Below are 22,284 nucleotides of genomic sequence, written 5' to 3' on the forward strand. Positions count from 1 at the left end.
GAGCAGTTGTTACCAGAGCACCCAAGATTTCCAGTGTGGTATATGTTACCCAAAGTACACAAATCAAGGACCAGACCACCGGGACGCCCAATAGTCTCCGGTATTGGTTCGATCACCGAGAGACTATCAAAGTACCTCGACCATCTCCTCAGACCGCTGCTCCATTTGGTACCATCCCACCTCGCGGACACGATTGACGTGCTTGACGGGGTTAGCGACCTAGTCTGGCACACCGGGGACAGGCTGGCAACTATTGATGTGGTCAGCCTGTACAGCCGGATACCACATGAGGATGGGGTCGCAGCGGTCGAATCCTTCCTCAAACGCGGCACACATACGGACGAATACTGAGAATTTATCTGTGATTGCCTACGTTTCATGCTTACCCACAACTCTTTTCTTTTTAGAGAGAAGTGGTACCAGCAGGTGTCAGGCACCGCCATGGGAACGGCAGCGGCTTGCACGTACGCGAATCTCTTCCTGGCACGCTGGGTGGAGATCTGCATGCACGGCGATGCCAACCCGTTTTGTGAATGCCTGCGGAGATGGTCGAGGTACGTGGACAACGTCCTGGTGTTCTGGTCAGGTACTGAACAAGAATTTTCTCTCTTTATCAACTATCTGAACGACAACCAGATCAATATGAAGTTTACGGCGGAGATTGACCGTTGCCGTATTAACTTTCTTGATCTTGAGATTGTCGTTCAGAACGATCAAATAGCGACAAGGGGTTACCGAAAGAGCACGGCCACAAACTCAATCCTGCATCAAAAAAGTTTTCACCCTCCCTGGGTGACGAAGTCCATTCCCTATGGGCAATTCTTGCGCCTCCGTAGGAATAATAGCGATGACCTTAAATATCTAGAGCAGGCGGAAGAACTCAAAGCACGACTACAATATAGGGGTTATGACCCAATACTGCTGGAGGAAGCAAAGGAGAAGGCCTTTTCTAGACCTAGAAACGACCTGATTAAGAGACGATGCCATCCTAGCACATCAAGAGGTCGCCCTAATACCAACACTAGGCAGGTCTTTGCATTCGACTATTCACCAATGGCAACCACTATTAAAGGAATCATCCGTAAGAACTGGCATGTCCTACAGGGAGACCCATATCTAACGGAGGTTACTACCATGCCCCCCCTGGTAACGTTTAGGAGGACCCCCACTCTGGGAGACATGCTGACTAGCAGCGAACATAAAAAACCACACTCAGCCAATTGGCTGAGCACCCTTAAACAACCAGGTAATTACCGCTGTGGGACATGTGGCATTTGTGATCAGATCCTTAGACATGGATCACCAATGCTAGGGGGAATCCCTGTGAAAATTAAAGATGTACTGTCATGTAGATCCAAATTTGTAGTATATTGCCTCCTATGTCCATGTGACAGATATTACATTGGACAAACTACCCGGGAGATGCAAACAAGAGTCAAGGAACATTTTCGTTCACTCAAATCCAAGGACAAGTTCACCAGATTAATTGTACACATGGCTGAATGCCATGGAAGAAATCCTGGTTATCTAAGGTTTTTTGCCTTGGAAAATATATCCTTTGCAAACCGAGGAGGGGACAGAGAACGAATCCTATTACAGCAGAAAGCTCGTTGGATAATGCGAACCAACGCTCTTGGCCCCCTTGGACTAAATGACAAAAATGAATTAGCCTGCTTCCTAGAGAAATGAACCTAGAAGATCACTATAATATAACATAATGTAATTCATGTATATGTTCAGGTCATGGTCTGGTTGTTCTGATTGCTACTATTCTCCTCTTCTATTTCAACAGTGGTATCTTCCCTTGGGGTGAGTTCCTGTCCTCTTCTCCACCCCTCCTGTATTCCATCTCTTATTCTGCGCACCTGTGTGGCAACATTTTTGCCAGTTGCCACACATACGCGCAGGACTTCCTCTATCCCGCACGTTCTTCCCCACCTGTTAATCTTGGCTGCATTGGTCCTCTTTAGTGTCCTCTGTGACATCTCTGTACCTCCAGCATGGGCTCTCTACCCCTCCCTCTCTCCTCCTTCTGTTGAGCTTCCACACATATATACCTCTTGGTATTTATTTTTATGTTTATCCTTATGGTCATTTGGCACTCTGGGCTGCGCTCATGGACGTGTCTGCCCTCATCCTTGCCGCTCGTGCCTCCACGCATTGCATTTATTTAAACCTCTAATACAGTATGTGTTTATTTATAGTGCACTGACATTTCCTTCAGTGCACTCCTTTTGCTGGGAGGCTGAGCGACTCGTGTGGTTGGACGCGCCGGTGGGCGGACCCACTGTTGCCAAGTTACATGGACGCTCCTCGTCCTCCTTGCAGGATGAGTGGGCGTCCCGGGTTGACATAGTAACCTGGGGGCGCAGCCAGCAGACGTAGGCAGAAGTGCCGCCGTGACGTGGGTATGTAACTAACGCTAATGCGGCCGGCCCCCAACTTTCCCCCATTGCGGTGAACAAGCGCTGTTAGCGCGAAACGGACGTCCGCACGTGGGTATAGACCTGGCGCCCACCTAACCTGCCTTAGCATCTGGCTGCAACATGACTGTAAGTCTTTTAACTGTACAATAAACAACCCCAATTGCAGTGCCAGCTTTGCTCTCTCTCTCTCTGTTGTTACAATATGATCATGCACCTTTTCACTCTGCCGGAGCACGCAGTTTAAAGGGACCTATCCTTGCAGTCCATAGCTCATCACAGCCCGGCCCAGCCCCCTGCTGTTATCTATTGTGAGTGCTGGAACTTCACTTTCCTCCATCCGACACAGTTATTTACTTATATGTGTGTTTTTTTTCCTGACATATGTGGCTGACCATGCTGCTTTAAAGAGAACCCGAGGTGGGATTTTATTATGCTAGTGGGGCACAGAGGCTGGTGGTGCACACTAACACCAGCCTCTGTTGCCCCATGGTGTGCCTCAAAGACCCCCCTGCGCGCCGCTATACCCCCGCAGTGCTGGCGACAATGTTTACCTAAACGCTGTCTGTCAGCGCCGCTCCCCCGCCTCCTCTGTATCGGCGCTACCGGCCGCGTCACTTCCCTCCAATCAGCGGGAGGGAAGGGACACAGGCGGGTAGCGCCGATAAGGAGGAGGCGGGGGAGCGGCACTGACAGACAGCGCTTAGGTAAACATTGTTGCCAGCACTGCGGGGGTATAGCAGCGCGCAGGGGGGTCTTTGAGGCACACCATGGGGCAACAGAGGCTGGTGTTAGTGTGCACAACCAGCCTCTGTGCCCCACTAGCATAATAAAATCCCACCTTGGGTTCTCTTTAAAGCTGATTGTAATGCCCTGAATGTAAACTGTCCGTTAGTCTGAGTGGGATTTTCTCCTCATTTCATTTTTAATGAATCTGAGTATTTTATGGATCACCAAAGTGTTATTTATTCCACTCCAACACCATCGTGCTTTCAGACAGTAGCACTGACGCACGGAAGGGGGTGTTCCGGGTGTCTGGAACCCCCCCCTGCAGTAACGCACTCTCGACCCCTCCACCGTAGTTTGGGCAACCGCCAGTGGAACTGCTGTTGTACAGTGTCCCTGCCGAACCATCTTTTCATGCCTCAGGCAATCCTTATCAGTTCTCCGGCTCCGTCCCTCCCTTCGGCTTCCTGCACATGACACAAGGCTTGAGAGTAGAGCAGGAAGGGAGTCACTGGCGGGGAGAAAGAAGACAGTACTGGCCAGCACAGGTACGCATCAGACGAGAGGGAGCAACCTAGCAGGCTTGGCTACTAAACAGCTGAAGAAGTCTGTTCCTTGTTGCTCATTTACGGCTGCCAAGTGTTCAGCTTAAAGATAAGTCACTCTGCACATGTGCAAGCAGTAAACTTTAACATCAGCTTTGTTTACTGAAGCACAGACATTGCAGACAGCGTCTGCTCTTTTGGAATGTCAGACATTGTTATTGCCCTGAGTCCTGACATGCTGCCCAGCGGTACAATCCTCTCTACTCTGATCTTCATGCGTCCAAGCTGCCTGTATTTCTGCCTGAATACGGGGTAATGGTGTTTAAAGTGACAAATGGACAGTGGGAATGCTGGCTATGGCTATATACAAGATGGTCTGGCTATATGTAAGAGGGATTTTGCTATATACAAGTGTGTGTGTGTATGGAGGGGGGTCTGGCTATATAAAAGGGAGATCTGGCTATATACAATGGGGATTTGGCTATATAGAAAGGGGATCTGGCTATATACAAGTGTGTGTGTATGGGGGGGCTGTATATATACAATAGTCGGGCTATATACACGGGGGATCTGGCTATATACTAATGGAGGCTCTGGCTATATACACTGAAGAGGATCTAGCTATATACAGTAAATTGGGATCTGGCTATATACAGTAAAGAGGGATTTGGCTTTATATACTAAACTGGGTGGGGGTCATCTGGCTATATACTATAAATGGGGGTGTCATCTGGCTACCTATACTATAAATGGGGGTCATCTGGTTACATATACTACAGTGTGTGTGGGGGGTTATCTGGCTACCTAATTGCTGCCACATTGTGTGTATTCTGTGGGCAAAAGCTGCGGTAGCACATGCGCAGTAGTGTGTGGCTTTCTGAAAGAGACCTTTTGGGGAATCCCCCCCTTGAAAATCCTGCATTTGCGCCTGAGTAGTATGCAGAACATATTGTCATGCCTGCTGCTAGATAGTGGTAACGCTATAGACACATAAAAAACAATCAATCACTCAATCAATCAATAAAATAAAATCAAAAGTCCATTGCACATCATCATGTCTTTCTATAAAGATGCTTTTTAAATTATACATTCATCAGTGCTGCTTTTAATACTTCAATGGGAAATTTATTTGGCATCCATTTGATGTTCTGTTTATGGTCTGAAAGGCTGATAAAGCTATACTGAGGTATAATTTAGCATTTGTCAAGTCAATGGGCAAGAGAGCATTTTATTAATGCTGATATTTCACATCTTATATCTTAAAAAGAGGTTTACTGCAGTTGTTCCCAGCCTGACAGGTGCTGGGTGACAATTTATTGCACAAGCACTTCAAAGACCTGAAAATATTTATTTATATGCATAGACTGAAGACAAAGAAAAAAAAAGACAGCACAGCTTTAAAAGGAATGGGAAATGGGAGGAATATAAAGACTGGCATATTTATTTAATTTGAAACAATGCAAATTGCCTGGCTGTCCGATGGGCGTGGTCGCGGCGGCAGCCTCAGGACCTCCTAACGCAGATCGTCGTAAAGTCCTGGGGAGAAATCCGTACCTTCCTCGCTACCGGCGCTGTCCGCGCTCCCGCCGCTCGTGCGCGCGCACCCGCCGCTCTTGCACGCCACCGCCCGCTCGCCAGGAGATCAATAAACGGGAAAATCCATTCCCGTTCGTTGATCTAAGCCCCCGCAATGATTGTCTGCTTCTATGAGAAACAGCGCGATCATTGTGATTCTCCCAGCCTCCTACTGCTTCCTGTAAGCGTCCTTCCGGACGCTTACAGGTCGCATGTAAACAGACTCACTGTGGCCATCTTGTGGCCAAATAGTAAACTACACCCTAAAGCATTTTACACATACAATTACATTGGATTACACAATAAATTAACTCATTACCTCCCACACTCCCCAATTTTTTTTTGTTTGTAATTTAAAAAAACAAAACAAAAATACAATAAAAAAAAAACATAAATAGTTACCTTAGGGACTGAACTTTTTAAATATTTATGTCAAGAGGGTTTAACACTGTTACTTTATAAACTATGGTTTTGTAATTAGGGATGGACGCAAAGCTGAAAAAAATGCACCTTTATTTCCAAATAAAATATTGGCACCAAACATTGTGATAGGGACATAATTTAAATGGTTTTATAACCGGGACAAATGGGCAAATACATTTCATGGGTTTTAATTACAGTAGCATGCATTATGTAAAAACTATAATGGCCGAAAACTGAAAAATAATATTTTTTCCCACATTTTTTCCTATTTTCCCATTAAAACACATTTAGAATAACATAATTCTTGGCATAATGTCCCACCTAAAGAAAGCCTAATTGGTGGCAAAAAACAAGATATAGTTCATTTAATTGCGATAAGTAATAATAAAGTTATAGACGAATGAATGGATGGAGCGCTGAAAGGTGAAAATTGCTCTGGTGTTCAAGGGGTAAAACCCCTCAGTGGTGAAGTGGTTAATAAATAAATAAACAAACATCCGGGGGGCGATCTGACCCCACCAACAGAGCTCTCTGTTGGTGGGGAGAAAAGGAGGGGGGGGGAATCACTTGTGTGCTGTGTTATGCGGCCCTGCAGCTTTGGCCTTAAAGCTGCAGTGGCCTATTTTACAAAAAAATGGCCTGGTCTTTAGTTTAACACTTTGGTCCTCAAGAGAATAAAGCCATAGACCCTGAAAAATGATGCAGATCGGATGTTTTTGACTTAAAGTGTGACTGGATTAGCCACAGAATTTTTCTTAGGTGTGTGATTCAGACACTCATGATGCATGAAAGATCAGCAGGACAGCCGGCATCCTCTACATCCTTCTCATTTTAGTTGTCATTTAAAGGAGAAATACAAACTAAATACAACCTTTGAGAATACATAGAAAATGTGACTATTAATTACTTTTGGTTCTATTGATTTTGGATACATAGAGAAAAAGAAATGCTGCATATAAATTGTCATGCAGTCATTGCACGCAATGCATTTATCAGCTATTCCCACCTACTGTATATCTACACACAAGCTGAGAGATGTCATATTGCTCTCATGTGTTATTGAAGTTACCAGTTGAAAATTCCAAGTATGTAAAAATAAGTATTTTTAAACAATGCAGGTTACCTGATGTTCCCAAGATCCAGTGTCTCTGATACATTTAGCCATAGACCCTGAACAAGCATGTAGATCAGGTGCTCTGACTCAAGTCTGACTGTATTAGCCAGTTTCAGGGTTGGGATTCAGACACGACTAATGCCAGAAGATAGGCAGGACTGCCAGGCAACTAGTATTGTTTTAAAGGAAATAAATATGGCAGCCTCCATATCACTCTAAGGAGAAACAAGCAAACAGGAAGTCACCACAAATAGGCTTTTTTTTAGTTTGTCTGTTTATGAATAAAATATCAAACAGAAAATGTGCTGCTTACATTTATTTGTAAAACTAATGGGCATATTTTTGTTGGTGTTTTATCAATAATGTGATTATGCTCATGTTAATATTTACATTTCTCTATTTACATATATTGTGAATTATAAAGTGTGTATTTGCTTCACAACAATATATTCACAATTACATTTTTAAAGCCCAAATTACATCTATTCTCCCCTTCCAATGAGGAACTTCAGTGTGGCCACTTGTACACAAAATATTAAAATAATCATTGTCCCAGGCCCCCAATGTCCTTCTTTTCCTCTAGTCTGCCATTACATTTCAGGTGGGCACCAAATTCAATAGTTCAATTTTGGCTAACAACGTTCATTACAGTTGGTAAATCCTGGCTAGGAAGTTGTGTGACCAGTACTTTGAGGTCCTCATTTGTGAATTAAAGAGACACTTAAAGAGGAACTCCAGTGAAAATAATGTAATAAAAAGTGCTTCATTGTTACAATAATTATGTATAAATGATTTAGTCAGTGTTTGCCCATTGTAAAATCTTTTTAATCCCTGATTTACATTCTGACATTTATTACATGGTGACATTTTTACTGCTGGCAGGTGATGTTGCTGATGCTTGCTTTTTTGGCAGTTGGAAACAGCTGTAAACAGCCATTTCCCACAGTGCAACAAGGTTCACCGACAGGAAACTGCCAGGAGCACCATGGTCCTCAGAGTTTCTTGTGGGAGGGGTTTCACCACAATATCAGCCATACAGCGCCCCCGTTGATTTGTTTGTGAAAAGGAAAAGATTTGTCATGTAACAGGGGGTATCAGCTACTGACTGGGATGAAGTTCAATTCTTGGTCACAGTTTCTCTTTAAGCCAACAAAAAAAAATCAGTGTTACTCACCTGGGGCTTCTACCAGCCCCCCCCCCCCCCCACACCCCTACCTCTGTGTGAACCAGATTATACATACCTGCTAGATCCACCTGGTTTCTGAGGTGGCGTCAATCTGGCAACTCACCAACTGTGAAGAGTGCAGCAAGAAACCTTGTGTCTTTTTTTTAATGTTTACTGGACATTGCTTGTTGTTGATTTTGCTATTGATTTTGACTGACTTTGTTTTTTTTGTGTAAGGCACAGTTTCCTTTTGTGGTTTTGTGATCATTTTTATGATCACAGAAACTGCCGCGGTAGTCTATGAGGATCTGAACGACCACTCGTACAGTGATGCGAAATGCTGGTCGTTCAATGTGAAAGATCACAGTGGGTGGTCACAAGTCATTTAACAAACTTGCCTTAAACTGTGTTACATGATATGCAAACATTGTGGCGTAGATACAGACCTTTAGACACGGAGACAGCAATTTCCTTTGTGTACGAAAACACAGCTTGAAAGATACATTTATTTGCATGCCCAGAGTTGAACTTTACATTTTGCCTGTAAATAAATGTTAAACTCAGCATCATTTACAGTCTCTAGATGAATAACTCACAAAAATAAAGGATAAGTGAATTTACAATATGTTAAAATAATTTCAAATTGATACATGATCAATAATGCAATTGCTATGAATTACCGATTTTGTTTACCTGTGAATATCCAAGAACCCCTAGGCTGATAATTGTTTACAAATACCTCCATTTCACATCACTTTGTGTACTGTGTGTATAGTACAGAAACTAATGCCTCTGTATACTGCGTCACTGACAGTTTCTGAATGCCTCTTCCTCTATACTGCAAACAAGCTTCTGCTGCTCACAGCTTTAAAAGATTTAATTACTTATCTTTAACCTGTAGTTATGCGTGGTGCAGATATGTGGGTACATATTTGTTTACTGATTATCAACCAGGGAGCAATGTGTGGCTTATTTAATACATTGTTCTTATAAGTACATGTATCCTTAAAGGACCACTATCACGAAAAAAATTAAAATAGATTAAAATACATAAATAAGAACTACATTTCTCTCACAGTAAAATGTGCTATAAATTACCAGTACTTTTCCCCTATTTTGTTGTTACTTACAGTAAATAGTACACATTTTATAGAACTGACAGGTTTTGGACTTGCCCATCTCCTCATGGGGGAAGTCTCAGGTTTTCTTTATATTCAAAAGCACTTAGTGAATGGTGATTGCTCTGTCCAACTGTCCGAATAGTGTGCACACAGGTAAGGAGGATGGTTGCATCTTTATATGTTGTAGATCTATTCCAGGGAGTGCTTTTGTAAAGAATAAATGAAATACTGAGAATCCCCTGTGAAGAGATGACCTAATCAAAAGCCTTAACAGCAATTCCACACTTTGCTCACCTTTAAAGGCCTAACTGTCTTTTAGGCCAAATGCTGGTACCTGGACTCCTGCAGGTACACCACTCCTGCATACACATAAACTTTTCAAAGGAATGGAGACGGCACACAGATGGCTCAGCAGGAAGGCCTACGCCCGAAACATGTCGTGTGTGTGCTTCTGTATGCCTTAATAAAGTTAATCAAAAAACTGTTGGTTCTGTCAGATTTCTACTAACTACTGTAAGGTACGGCATGATAGGAGAAAAGTAATTTATAGTTTGTTTTAGTCTGGAAAACAAAAATTTGCTTTCTTAAAACAGAAAGTATTTGCGATCATTATGCTAATTAATTACACTAATCCAACATGCATACATGCTGTTTCGGATTGATTGATCCTCATCAGTGCATGGCATGGATTAACCACTTGAGGACCTAGGGCTTTCTACCCCTTAAGGACCGGCCACTTTTGTTCCATTCAGACCACTGCAGCTTTCACGGTTTATTGCTCGCTCATACAACCTACCACCTAAACGAATTTTGGCTCCTTTTCTTGTCACTAATAAAGCTTTCTTTTGGTGCTATTTGATTGCTCCTGCGATTTTTACTTTTTATTATATTCATCAAAAAAGACATGAATTTTGGCAAAAAAATAATTTTTTTAACTTTCTGTGCTGATATTTTTCAAATAAAGTAAAATTTCTGTATACATGCAGCGCAAAAAAGGTGGACAAACATGTTTTTGATTAAAAAAAAACCCATTCAGTGTATATTTATTGGTTTGGGTAAAAGTTATAGCGTTTACAAACTATGGTGCAAAAAGTGAATTTTCTCATTTTCAAGCATCTATGACTTTTCTGACCCCCTGTCATGTTTCATGAGGGGCTAGAATTCCAGGATAGTATAAATACCCCCCAAATGACCCCATTTTGGAAAGAAGACATCCCAAAGTATTCACTGAGAGGCATAGTGAGTTCATAGAAGATATTATTTTTTGTCACAAGTAAGCGGAAAATGACACTTTGTGAGAAAAAAAAAAAAAAAAAAGTTTCCATTTCTTCTAACTTGCGACAAAAAAAAATGAAATCTGCCACGGACTCACCATGCCCCTCTCTGAATACCTTGAAGGGTCTACTTTCCAAAATGGGGTCATTTGTGGGGTGTGTTTACTGTCCTGACATTTTGGGGGGTGCTAAATTGTAAGCACCCCTGTAAAGCCTAAAGGTGCTCATTGGACTTTGGACCCCTTAGCGCAGTTAGGCTGCAAAAAAGTGCCACACATGTGGTATTGCCGTACTCAGGAGAAGTAGTATAATGTGTTTTGGGGTGTATTTTTACACATACCCATGCTGGGTGGGAGAAATATCTCTGAAAATGACAATTTGTTATTTTTTTTTACACACAATTGTCCATTTACAAAGATCTTTCCCCCACTCAGCATGGGTATGTGTAAAAATACACCCCAAAACACATTATACTACTTCTCCTGAGTACGGCGATACCACATGTGTGGCACTTTTTTGCACCCTAACTGCGCTAAGGGGCCCAAAGTCCAATGAGTACCTTTAGGATTTCACAGGTCATTTTGAGAAATTTCGTTTCAAGACTACTCCTCACGGTTTAGGGCCCCTAAAATGCCAGGGCAGTATAGGAACCCCACAAATGACCCCATTTTAGAAAGAAGACACCCCAAGGTATTCCGTTAGGAGTATGGTGAGTTCATAGAAGATTTTATTTTTTGTCAAAAGTTAGCGGAAAATGACACTTTGCGAAAAAAAAAATTAAAATCAATTTCCGCTAACTTGTGACAAAAAATAAAATCTTCTATGAACTTGCCATACTCCTAATGGAATACCTTGGGGTGTCTTCTTTCTAAAATGGGGTCATTTGTGGGGTTCCTATACTGCCCTGGCATTTTAGGGGCCCTAAACCGTGAGGAGTAGTCTTGAAACAAAATTTCTCAAAATGACCTGTGAAATCCTAAAGGTACTCATTGGACTTTGGGCCCTTTAGCGCAGTTAGGGTGCAAAAAAGTGCCACACATGTGGTATCACCATACTCGGGAAAAGTAGTACAACGTGTTTTGGGGTGTATTTTTACACATACCCATGCTGGGTGGGAGAAATACCTCTGTAAATGACAATCTTTTGATTTTTTTACACACAATTGTCCATTTACAGCGGTATTTCTCCCACCCAGCATGGGTATGTGTAAAAATACACCCCAAAACACATTGTACTACTTCTCCCGAGTACGGCGATACCACATGTGTGGCACTTTTTTGCACCCTAACTGCGCTAAGGGGCCCAAAGTCCAATGAGTACCTTTAGGATTTCACAGGTCATTTTTGTTTCAAGACTACTCCTCACGGTTTAGGGCCCCTAAAATGCCAGGGCAGTATAGGAACCCCACTAATGACCCCATTTTAGAAAGAAGACACCCCAAGGTATTCCGTTAGGAGTATGGTGAGTTCATAGAAGTTTTTATTTTTTTGTCACAAGTTAGCGGAAATTGATATTAATTGTTTTTTTTTCACAAAGTGTCATTTTCCGCTAACTTTTGACAAAAAATAAAATCTTCTATGAACTCACCATACTCCTAATGGAATACCTTTGGGTGTCTTCTTTCTAGAATGGGGTCATTTGTGGGGTTCCTATACTGCCCTGGCATTTTAGGGGCCCTAAACCGTGAGGAGTAGTCTTGAAACCAAATGTTGCAAAATGACCTGTGAAATCCTAAAGGTACTCATTGGACTTTGGGCCCCTTAGCGTACTTAGGGTGTAAAAAAGTGCCACACATGTGGTACCACCGTACTCAGGAGAAGTAGTATATTGTGTTTTGGGGTGTATTTTTACACATACCCATGCTAAGTGGGAGAAATATCTCTGTAAATGACAATTGTATGATGTTTTTTACACGCAATTGTCCATTTACATAGAAATTTCTCCCACCCAGCATGGGTATGTGTAAAAATACACCCCAAAACACATTATACTACTTTTCCTGAGTACGGCGGTACCACATGTGTGACACTTTTTTGCAGCCTAGGTGCGCTAAGGGGCCCAACGTCCTATTCACAGGTCATTTTGAGGCATTTGTTTTCTAGACTACTCCTCGCGGTTTAGGGCCCCTAAAATGCAAGGGCAGTATAGGAAGCCCACAAGTGACCCCATTTTAGAAAGAAGACACCCCAAGGTATTCCGTTAGGTGTATGGCGAGTTCATAGAAGGTTTTATTTTTTGTCACAAGTTAGTGAAAAATGACACTTTGTGAAAAAAAAAAACAATAAAAATCAATTTCCGCTAACTTTTGACAAAAAATAAAATCTTCTATGAACTCGTCATACACCTAACAGAATACCTTGGGGTGTCTTTTTTTCTAAAATGGGGTCACTTGTGGGGTTCCTATACCGCCCTGGCATTTTACGGGCCCAAAACCGTGAGTAGTCTGGAAACCAAATGTCTCAAAATGACTGTTCAGGGGTATAGGCATCTGCAAATTTTGATGACAGGTGGTCTATGAGGGGGCGAATTTTGTGGAACCGGTCATAAGCAGGGTGGCCTTTTAGATGACAGGTTGTATTGGGCCTGATCTGATGGATAGGAGTGCTAGGGGGGTGACAGGAGGTGATTGATGGGTGTCTCAGGGGGTGGTTAGAGGGGAAAATAGATGCAATCAATGCACTGGGGAGGTGATCGGAAGGGGGTCTGAGGGGGATCTGAGGGTTTGGCCGAGTGATCAAGAGCCCACACGGGGCAAATTAGGGCCTGATCTGATGGGTAGGTGTGTTAGGGGGTGACTGGGGGTGATTGATGGGTGTCTCAAGGTGTGATTAGAGGGGGGAATAGATGCAAGCAATGCACTGGCCAGGTGATCAGGGCTGGGGTCTGAGAGCATTCTGAGGGTGTGGGCGGGTGATTGAGTGCCCTAGGGGCAGATAGGGGGTCTAATCTGATAGGTAGCAGTGACAGGGGGTGATTGATGGGTAATTAGTGGGTGTTTAGGGTAGAGAACAGATGTAAACACTGCACTTGGGAGGTGATCGGACGTCGGATCTGCGGGCGATCTATTGGTGTGGGTGGGTGATCAGATTGCCCGCAAGGGGCAGGTTAGGGGCTGATTGATGGGTGGCAGTGACAGCGGGTGATTGATGGGTGGCAGTGACAGGGGGTGATTGATGGGTGGCAGTGACAGGGGGTGATTGATGGGTGGCAGTGACAGGGGGTGATTGATGGGTGATTGATAGGTGATTGACAGGTAATCAGTGGGTTATTACAGGGGAGAACAGATGTAAATATTGCACTGGCGAATTGATAAGGGGGGGTCTGAGGGCAATCTGAGCGTGTAGGCGGGTGATTGGGTGCCGCAAGGGGCAGATTAGGGTCTGATCTGATGGGTAACAGTGACAGGTGGTGATAGGGGGTGATTGATGGGTGATTGATGGGTAATTAGTGGGTGTTTAGAGGAGAGAATAGATGTAAACGCTGCGCTTGGGTGGTGATCTGATGTCGGATCTGCGGGCAAACTATTGGTGTGGGTGGGTGATCAGATTGCCCGCAAGGGGCAGGTTAGGGGCCGATTGATGAGTGGCAGTGACAGGGGGTGATTGATGGGTAGCAGTGCCAGGGGGTGATTGATGGGTGGCAGTGCCAGGGGGTGATTGATGGGTGATTGACAGGTGATTGACAGGTGATCAGTGGGTTATTACAGGGAAGGACAGATGTAAATAATGCCCTGGCGAATTTATAAGGGGGGGTCTGAGGGCAATCTGAGCATGTAGGCGGGTGATTGGGTGCCCGCAAGGGGCAGATTAGGGTCTGATCTGATGGGTAACAGTGACAGGTGGTGATAGGGGGTGATTGATGGGTGATTGATGGGTAATTAGTGGGTGTTTAGAGGAGAGAATAGATGTAAACGCTGCGCTTGGGTGGTGATCTGATGTCGGATCTGCGGGCGATCTATTGGTGTGGGTGGGTGATCAGATTGCCCGCAAGGGGCAGGTTAGGGGCTGATTGATGGGTGGCAGTGACAGGGGGTGATTGATGGGTGATTGACAGGTGATTGACAGGTGATTGACAGGTGATCAGGGGGGATAGATGCATACAGTACATGGGGTGGGGGGGTCTGGGGAGATTCTGAGGGGTGGGGGGGTGATCAGGAGGAAGCAGGGGGCAGGGGGGGGGGATAAAAAAAAATAGCGTTGACAGATAGTGACAGGGAGTGATTGATGGGTGATTAGGGGGGTGATTGGGTGCAAACAGGGGTCTGGGGGGTGGGCAGGGGGGGGGGTCTGATGGGTGCTGTGGGCGATCTGGGGCAGGGGGGGGGGAAATCAGTGAGCTTGGTGCAGACTAGGGTGGCTGCAGCCTGCCCTGGTGGTCCCTCGGACACTGGGACCACCAGGGCAGGAGGCAGCCTGTATAATACACTTTGTAAACATTACAAAGTGTATTATACACTTTGTATGCGGCGATCGTCGGGTTAACATCCCGCCGGCGCTTCCATATGGCCGGCGGGATGTTGCGGCGGGTGAGCGGCGCCAGGTGGAGGCGGAGGATCGCGTCACTGATGATGCGATCGCTCCGCCCATGCCCCTACAAGGACCTCCGCCATTTGTCAATACGGCGGTCCTTGCGGGGTCCACTTCCCGGCCGCCAATTGTATATACGGCGGTCGGGAAGTGGTTAATGTGGCTCTATGGAGTAGGACTTGAAACACCCAGAGGTACAGACTAACCAGCAAGCTCATTGTGAACCAGAACTCATTGGAGTGTGTAAGGGGCTACAATGGTCCAAAAAGCCCCCTTACTAAAATGCTTTGGAAAACAAAAGTTTTACTCTAGAAGAAACATACTTCTTATTTGTATGTGTTTACAAGTATTTTACAATTTTTTGTGATAGTGGTCTTTTAAGTATGGTAAAAGTTGGTTCCACTACATCTCAGAGTTGATGGTTTTCAAAAAGTTCTAGTGAGGTTTCACCTTTCTTAAAGGTTGTTATCTTCTGCTTATATTTTGTTTTGGATTATGTCATATAATTGACATTCAGTCTTCATAAAAGCTTTTTGTTCAGTTCTGTAGAGCAAGTAATGGATATGCCACAAGTATTCACATTTGAAGGAGAGAATAACAATTTCTTATACATAACATACAGAGTGAATTATTTCTGTAATGCCACAGATGTCTTTTCCTTTGATATGATCACAAAAGATGCTAGCTTACTGTTCACCTTCACCATAGAAATGCGCTGAATACCTTGGTAAGGTCACAATTTACAGTAAATAGCTGTACTGTCACGAGATGTTCCAGATGAACACAAGCAAACATTTGCAACAATCATTTCTGTGTAAACAGATGAGCATTCTACAGTTTATGATATATTGTTGGGAGTTTAAATGGTTGCATATTACTAGTTTACATTTATCTCATGTTTGCATCTGTAGTTTCCAAAAATGTCATTTCATCTTCGATTGTCATTTGTATAACAAAAAGAAAATTACATCTCTGATTGTGCTGTAATACAGCAATAACAATTTAATCTGTGTTTTATAGCTTCATCATCCCTCCCAGGGGTTCCGCTTCGGAACAGTAAAAGAGAGCAGCGCAGAAGATTACGTGAAGAAGAGTTTCCCGGAGATGCACGAGTACATGCGGAGATACAACACGCCTTCTACCTCCGATGGAGTTGCGTTCCTAAAGTAATTTACGTCGATATTGTTATGGTTTTGTCTCACCTCCTGTGCCTTGGTTCTTTGTTATTCAAGCATGCTTCTACGGGTTTACAAATTATAGCATCTGCTGAGTATAGTATTGCTTTTGGGAATTAATATTTGCACATGGGTAATTAAAACAGAATGGAATAATTATAATATAAAATGAGTTCAAAATTAAAAGTAGATAGAAAGATAACAGAGTTAAGAAACCAGTAGGGGGTCCAGAATACAGAGGCAGAGAGCAAAATGTGATGAGCAGATGCAGCCACGCAGCAGGTTAAGGTTCTGAATATTGTAAACTGAAAATATTAGATGTGATTTGTTGCTAAGCGACTGCACTGTATCTGTCAAAATTGCACTTTGCACTGCTTTTATCATAAGGCTTTAAAGAGATCTTTAAAAACATTTTCTGTGAATGCAACTGCTGGTATGTATTGCTGAATATAACTTAGCCTTACCACATCACCAATATTATTTGCTTTCACTAACTTCTCTTTCCTAAAGCTTGATTTACACATAAAAGGTATCCAGTCCTGTCAGTTTTTGACAGTTGATTTCAGTTTTGTATGTGTTTCTATGGCTGTGTTCACACATAAATTTGTATATTTCCAGTCCGTTCCAGTCCTCTCAGTTTTGTATTAGTTGTTGGGTGTGTTCACACATAAAAGTGTACATTTCCAATCCAGTCAGGTAAAACTGATAGAAAACCTATGCAAAACAGGACAGTACCAGACTGTAAATGTGCAGATTTATGTGTAAACCAAGCCTAAGTCCCAGTGGATCAGTTGAGTATCCAGAACCTTGTGTCTCTTTTAGCGCCCCCTCCCAAAAATGTGAAGTGGGTGGCAAAACAAACATTAATCTAACAAGTGTGTTCCCTGCCTCACTAACAATTTGTGTTTACTGAGGCTGGGTGCGCACATAGCAGAAACGCACATTGCCTCTAATGAAAGTCTATGGGCCGCAGGAAAAAACGCATATAAAAACGCATATGTGTTTTCTATGCATTTTCAAAAACGCTGGTTTTGTTGCATATTATGCAGGAATGTTGCCAAAACGCACATAATGAAAGTCAATAGGAACGCAATGGTATGCGTTTTTCGTGTGTTTTACATGCGTTTTTATATGCATTTTTGCCAAAAAATATATTTTTTTATGTATTTTGCTTCTTGTTATCATCCAAGTGATTTGCTTGCATAAATGGAAATATAAAAACGCATGGAGAACGCATTCAAAACGCATATATGTGATCCGCAAATGCATTAAACCGCACACAAAACGCATGAAAACGCACACAACTTTAACATAAAACTTGACATAAAATGCAGCTATGTCATATGTGAACCCACCCTGAGATAGACTATGTATAAAAGGAAAGGCTTGAAACTGTCACCCAAACCTGCAGGATAGCACTAATATGGTGTGTTGTCCATACATATGGCCAATGAGCCACTATGAGCCATATCCTATTAACTGTTCTGTTATATATCATTGGAACGAGGAGAAAGAGAGCTTTAAAATGATATCCTTTAAAATGATATGCATCTTTCCATAGTTTCTGCACTGCTCGGAGTCCCTTTAAAGAGATTCTGTAAATAAAAAACGTCCCTGGGTCCCAGTAAGGCTTTAAGTATTTTAATGATAATGTTTTAAATATCTACTTTGAGAAAACTCAGGAAAACTCAAAAATTCAGAAAACTCAATTGTACTTTCACATTACAGTAGTGATGACATTAGTGAGGCTATATTTGTAAAACAATGAAAAAACGTTTCATTTTTTGCCTCTTTCCCTTTACATTGGCAGTTGATTTTTATTCTCAAAATGGACAATTTGGTCGAGGGCAGTGCCTTGGAAATTTGAGCACTTCCATAGGTGCTCATATTGCCATACCAGAATTCTGAGCAGATTTCTGCAGGAACAGCGGGCATGCTTGGAGCAGTAGTTTACCTTCAGCCAAACTGTGGTGTAAAGTTGTGGTGCTCAGTAGTGGAACTCTTTAGGAATGGTGGACATGCTGGGACTAGCAGTAGTTCACTGGAGTTTGGCAACACTGTAGCCGAACTTCAGTGCAAAATATCAGTGAGTGGGGGGTGGTTATTGTTAGGAGTAGGTGGGGGGGAAGTTAGTGGTAGGGTAGGTGGATGTGGTTATGGTTAGGCATAGATACAGGGTCGGACTGGTACACTAAGGGCCCACCAAGGAAGTTTCAGCCTGGGGCCCACCCCCTCTCCTCCTCCTCCTCCCCCCTTTTGGGCTCACATACACATGTACTCTACACATTTTGCATGACTTTATGGTAGGGAATAGATTGTGACCACTTCTGAGGACAGTCTCCAATAGGAATATGTCCACATATGGCAAAAATAAATGGGTGTCACCACGCACTGGAACATCGGCGTGGTCATGATGAGTCATGGGCAGTCTTAAAAAAAAAAAAAAAAACACAAAATAAGTAGCGGTGTTATTCACAGAGATTAGGTCCAACCAGATACATTTTAGCTAAAATATTCAAGTAGTTACATGCCTCATAATAATTCATCAAGTAGTCAAATGGCAGCAGATTTTCCGACAAAATGCAATCAGGTTGGCGGCAGATACCCCCACAAAATGCAATCAGGTTGGCGGCAGATACCTCCACAAAATGCAATCAGGTTGGCGGCAGATACCCCCACATACCCCCCTAAAATGCAATCGGGTTGGCGGCAGATACCCCCACAAAATGCAATCAGGTTGGCGGCAGATACCCCCACAAAATGCAAGTTCCCCCCAGCTTGGAAGGGGGGCAGCGGGCACAGATTGGCGGGGAAGTCTTCCCCCTCACCTAGCCCCCCTCCCCTAGTTATGTAGGCAGCCGCAGGTCTCCGCCCCCCATGCTGGAAGGGGGGCAGCGGGCACAGAGCGGCAGGGAGGGGGGGAAGCCTCCCCCCCTCCCTCACCTAGGGCCCCCCTTCCGCGCTCCCCCCTGTCCAAAATAGCAGCCAGCAGCAGCAACGGGTGCAGGAACACTTTCCCCCTTTCTCCCCTTCCTGCGCATAGCCCCCTCTTTTTCAGCATTGGGGCCCCCAGGAGGCGGGGCGGCAGCTCAGTACGAGCCTACATAGATAGGGGAGGGTTTAAGTGAGAATTAAGGTACACAGGGTGATAGTAGAATACCAGTAAAGTTACAGATATTCTATTACTAGTATTTTGCACCCATTTTTTCTTATGCTTTTTTTTGCATACATGTTTTTATTTCCAACGTTTTTAAAGGAAACCAGAGCTGGATCAAATTAAAAGTTTTATACATACCTGGGGCTTCCTCCAGCCCCATACACATGGATTGCTCCCATGCCACCGTCCTCAGTCTTCTCCCTCTTCAGTACCGGGTCCCATAACTTCAGCCAGCCAAGGCCAGTCTGTGCAATAGAAATGTGTCTCTCCTGCGGCTGCTGGAGAGATACGCAAAGAGTGCACTCTTACGTCAGACTGGCCGCGACTGGCTGAAGTTATGGGACCCGGTACTGAAGAGGAAGAATATTGAGGATGGCGGCGTGAGAGCGATCCGTGTGCATGGGGCTGGAGGAAGCCCCAGGTATGTATAACACTTTTAATTTCATCCAGTTCTCGTACACTTTATGTAAGGACATCTATTTATTTTGTTGATGAATCAGAATCAGAATCAGAATCAGAATTTATTTCGCCAAGTACAACAGAGTTATACCCGGAATTGATTTTGGCACAACAGGGTCGGTGGTGGTACAGTAGAAATGCATACAGTAGATATACAGTATATACATAAAGTGCATACAGATACATACAGTAGGTTCAGTGCTTATGCAGGCATAAAAATATAAAGCATAGATAGAGAGGGATACATAAGGGATAGACCAGGAGAAGGACCAGGGGGTAATCCGCTGCCGTACATGGCACTCAAAACGCTTCTGCAGCGATACTTTGAATCGGATGCCCGGGTCCGACCTGGGAAGAGAGAGAGAGAGGTGAGTGAAGAAAGAAGGTGAAAAAAGAACAGTGAGAAGGAGTCCCCTTCGAATTACAGTGTGACCTGGCCGATTAGTGTCCTGATGGCTGGTTTTGCGCTGGAGATCTGGGCATTGCGGACTGGTCGGATCGTGGAGGGGCTGTTGCGAGGGTATGGCTGCAGCGGAACCCAGCTGCCTGTGCGTGGGCTGACTGACCTTTTTACAGGCGGCAGGCAGAAGATGGGTTCCGGGGGCGGCAGGCAGATGATGGGTGCCGGGGTGGCAGGCAGATGATGGGTGCCGGGGCGGCAGGCAGATGATGGGTGCCGGGGCGGCAGGCAGATGATGGGTGCCGGGGCGGCAGGCAGATGATGGGTGCCGGGGAGGCAGGCAGATGATGGGTGCCGGGGCGGCAGGCAGATGATGGGTGCCGGGGCGGCAGGCAGATGATGGGTGCCGGGGCGGCAGGCAGATGATGAGTGCCGGGGCGGCAGGCAGATGATGGGTGCCGGGGCGGCAGGCAGATGATGGGTGCTGGGGCGGCAGGCAGATGATGGGTGCAGCACAGAAACGAGGCTGCAGTGGAGCAGCAGAGCCTGCCGAGCTCTCCAGCGGCAAACATCCCCGCCGGATTGCAGGGGATGGCCCGCTGCATGCAGCCAAAAACTCCATATCGGCTGGGCAGACTCACAGGGAGGACGGAGCCAGCAGAGGATGGTGCGCGCTTACCCCGTGTCCGGATCTGTGGCGGTGGCCCGGCGGCCTGCGCAGTGATGTCCCCTATGGCTGGATGTGTGGAGGACGGGGGCCTCTCTGCAGGGAGCCGTCCCGGACGCCGAGCTGCGGCGCCGCTGGTGGGATCAGCAGGTACCGTGCTGCTCCTTCATGCCTGCGCACTGCTTCCTGAGTCCTGCACGTGGGTCCCCGCACAGATGGTGGTGTCCTCCCGACTTCCCCAGAGTGGCCGCGGTGGAGCGCGTGTGGTCCATGCGGCTAGTCACATGGGGGATGGCTGCGGCGATGCGATGGCGGCGATCCGGGTGGTCCAGGACCCGGAGCATAGCATGCCCAGGCTCTCCAGGACGAGGAGAGCAGGGGGAACTCCCCTGACCTCCGGCGCAGGTGAGCCACAAAGGGAAGGGGGGAAAAGAGTTTGGAGAGCCGGAGCCCTGCGTGCCGAGGCGTCCTACCCAGGCGCCATCTGAGGAAGTCTGTAGAAGTGGAGAAAAGAAGTACTGTAAATAGCTGAATAAAACTAGCTCCACTAAAATGCACGCTGATCAAAATGTCTTATTGTTAAAAAAAAAAAAAAGAAAGAAAACAAAAATGCCATTGTAATTTGGCACAGAGTATACAATTAATAGATTACCAGTTTAGTCTGTGCACAAATTCTACTGGACACATTTCATTGTAGATTTGAATTCTAGGATACTACATATATTGAAACACACATGTTTTTAAACTTGAAGATTTCTACAAGTTTCCATCTTACTTGTCATGTAGCTGTGTAATCCCTTGTGATAATTCATGTAAATTCTTATATGTACAGTATGTATGGCACATGCATTCTTCTCTAAATGTATATATTTATGTGTGTATTTATTTTTAGAAATGACCCGGAAACCTTGGATGCTTTCATCATGGATAAAGCACTCTTGGATTATGAGGTCTCCATAGATGCTGACTGCAAGTTGCTAACAGTGGGCAAACCATTTGCTATTGAAGGTGTGGGTTCTTAAAGTATACTTCATTAATGGAAACTAAACGGTCTGACCCATATTATTGACTTTAGATTTAGATTAGATTATAAGGCGTTTATAGTACACCAGAAGACATGAGTGTTGTGCCTGTAGTTTTTTGTTTAAAGGGAAAATACTTTTTTTTTTTTTGCCCTGGTTCCTCCAGCTCCCCACTTAAGCACCACTCCACCCCTATTCTCTATATTTTTAACCCCATAAATTCAGACAATTATGTTATGGTGTTGTTTTTTCCAGGACTTCCTCTGCTTGTAGAGGCAGATCACTGCATAATTACAGCTGCCTAGCCAGTACTGGAATGGGTCATGTCGCTTATACCACTTAACTCTTCCCTTCACTACCAACTGATGGAGATGTATAGCTATTACAGCCTCTTATTCCCCCACATATCAATCAACAGATCACATGGCTTCACAAATGGCGTGGTAGTGGGGTGGGGAAACTGAATCCTGGTGATGTGTAAGCTGCACAGAGGTAGGATTTGGAGCACAGGG

At 44.5% G+C, this 22,284-nt stretch overlaps 1 protein-coding gene across 1 annotated transcript in view; it reads left to right on the top strand.

The window, feature by feature from the left end:
• Nucleotides 1–22,284, top strand: part of GRIN3A (glutamate ionotropic receptor NMDA type subunit 3A) — a 469,331-nt gene that overhangs the window by 318,827 nt on the left and 128,220 nt on the right. The window contains exons 4-5 of the mRNA XM_068234342.1: nt 15,913–16,058; nt 21,643–21,758. Of these exons, the coding sequence (XP_068090443.1) occupies nt 15,913–16,058; nt 21,643–21,758 (262 nt within the window). The remainder of the gene's footprint in view (nt 1–15,912; nt 16,059–21,642; nt 21,759–22,284) is intronic.

Source organism: Hyperolius riggenbachi, chromosome 1 (genome assembly GCF_040937935.1).
Source record: "Hyperolius riggenbachi isolate aHypRig1 chromosome 1, aHypRig1.pri, whole genome shotgun sequence".
NCBI lineage: Eukaryota > Metazoa > Chordata > Amphibia > Anura > Hyperoliidae > Hyperolius > Hyperolius riggenbachi.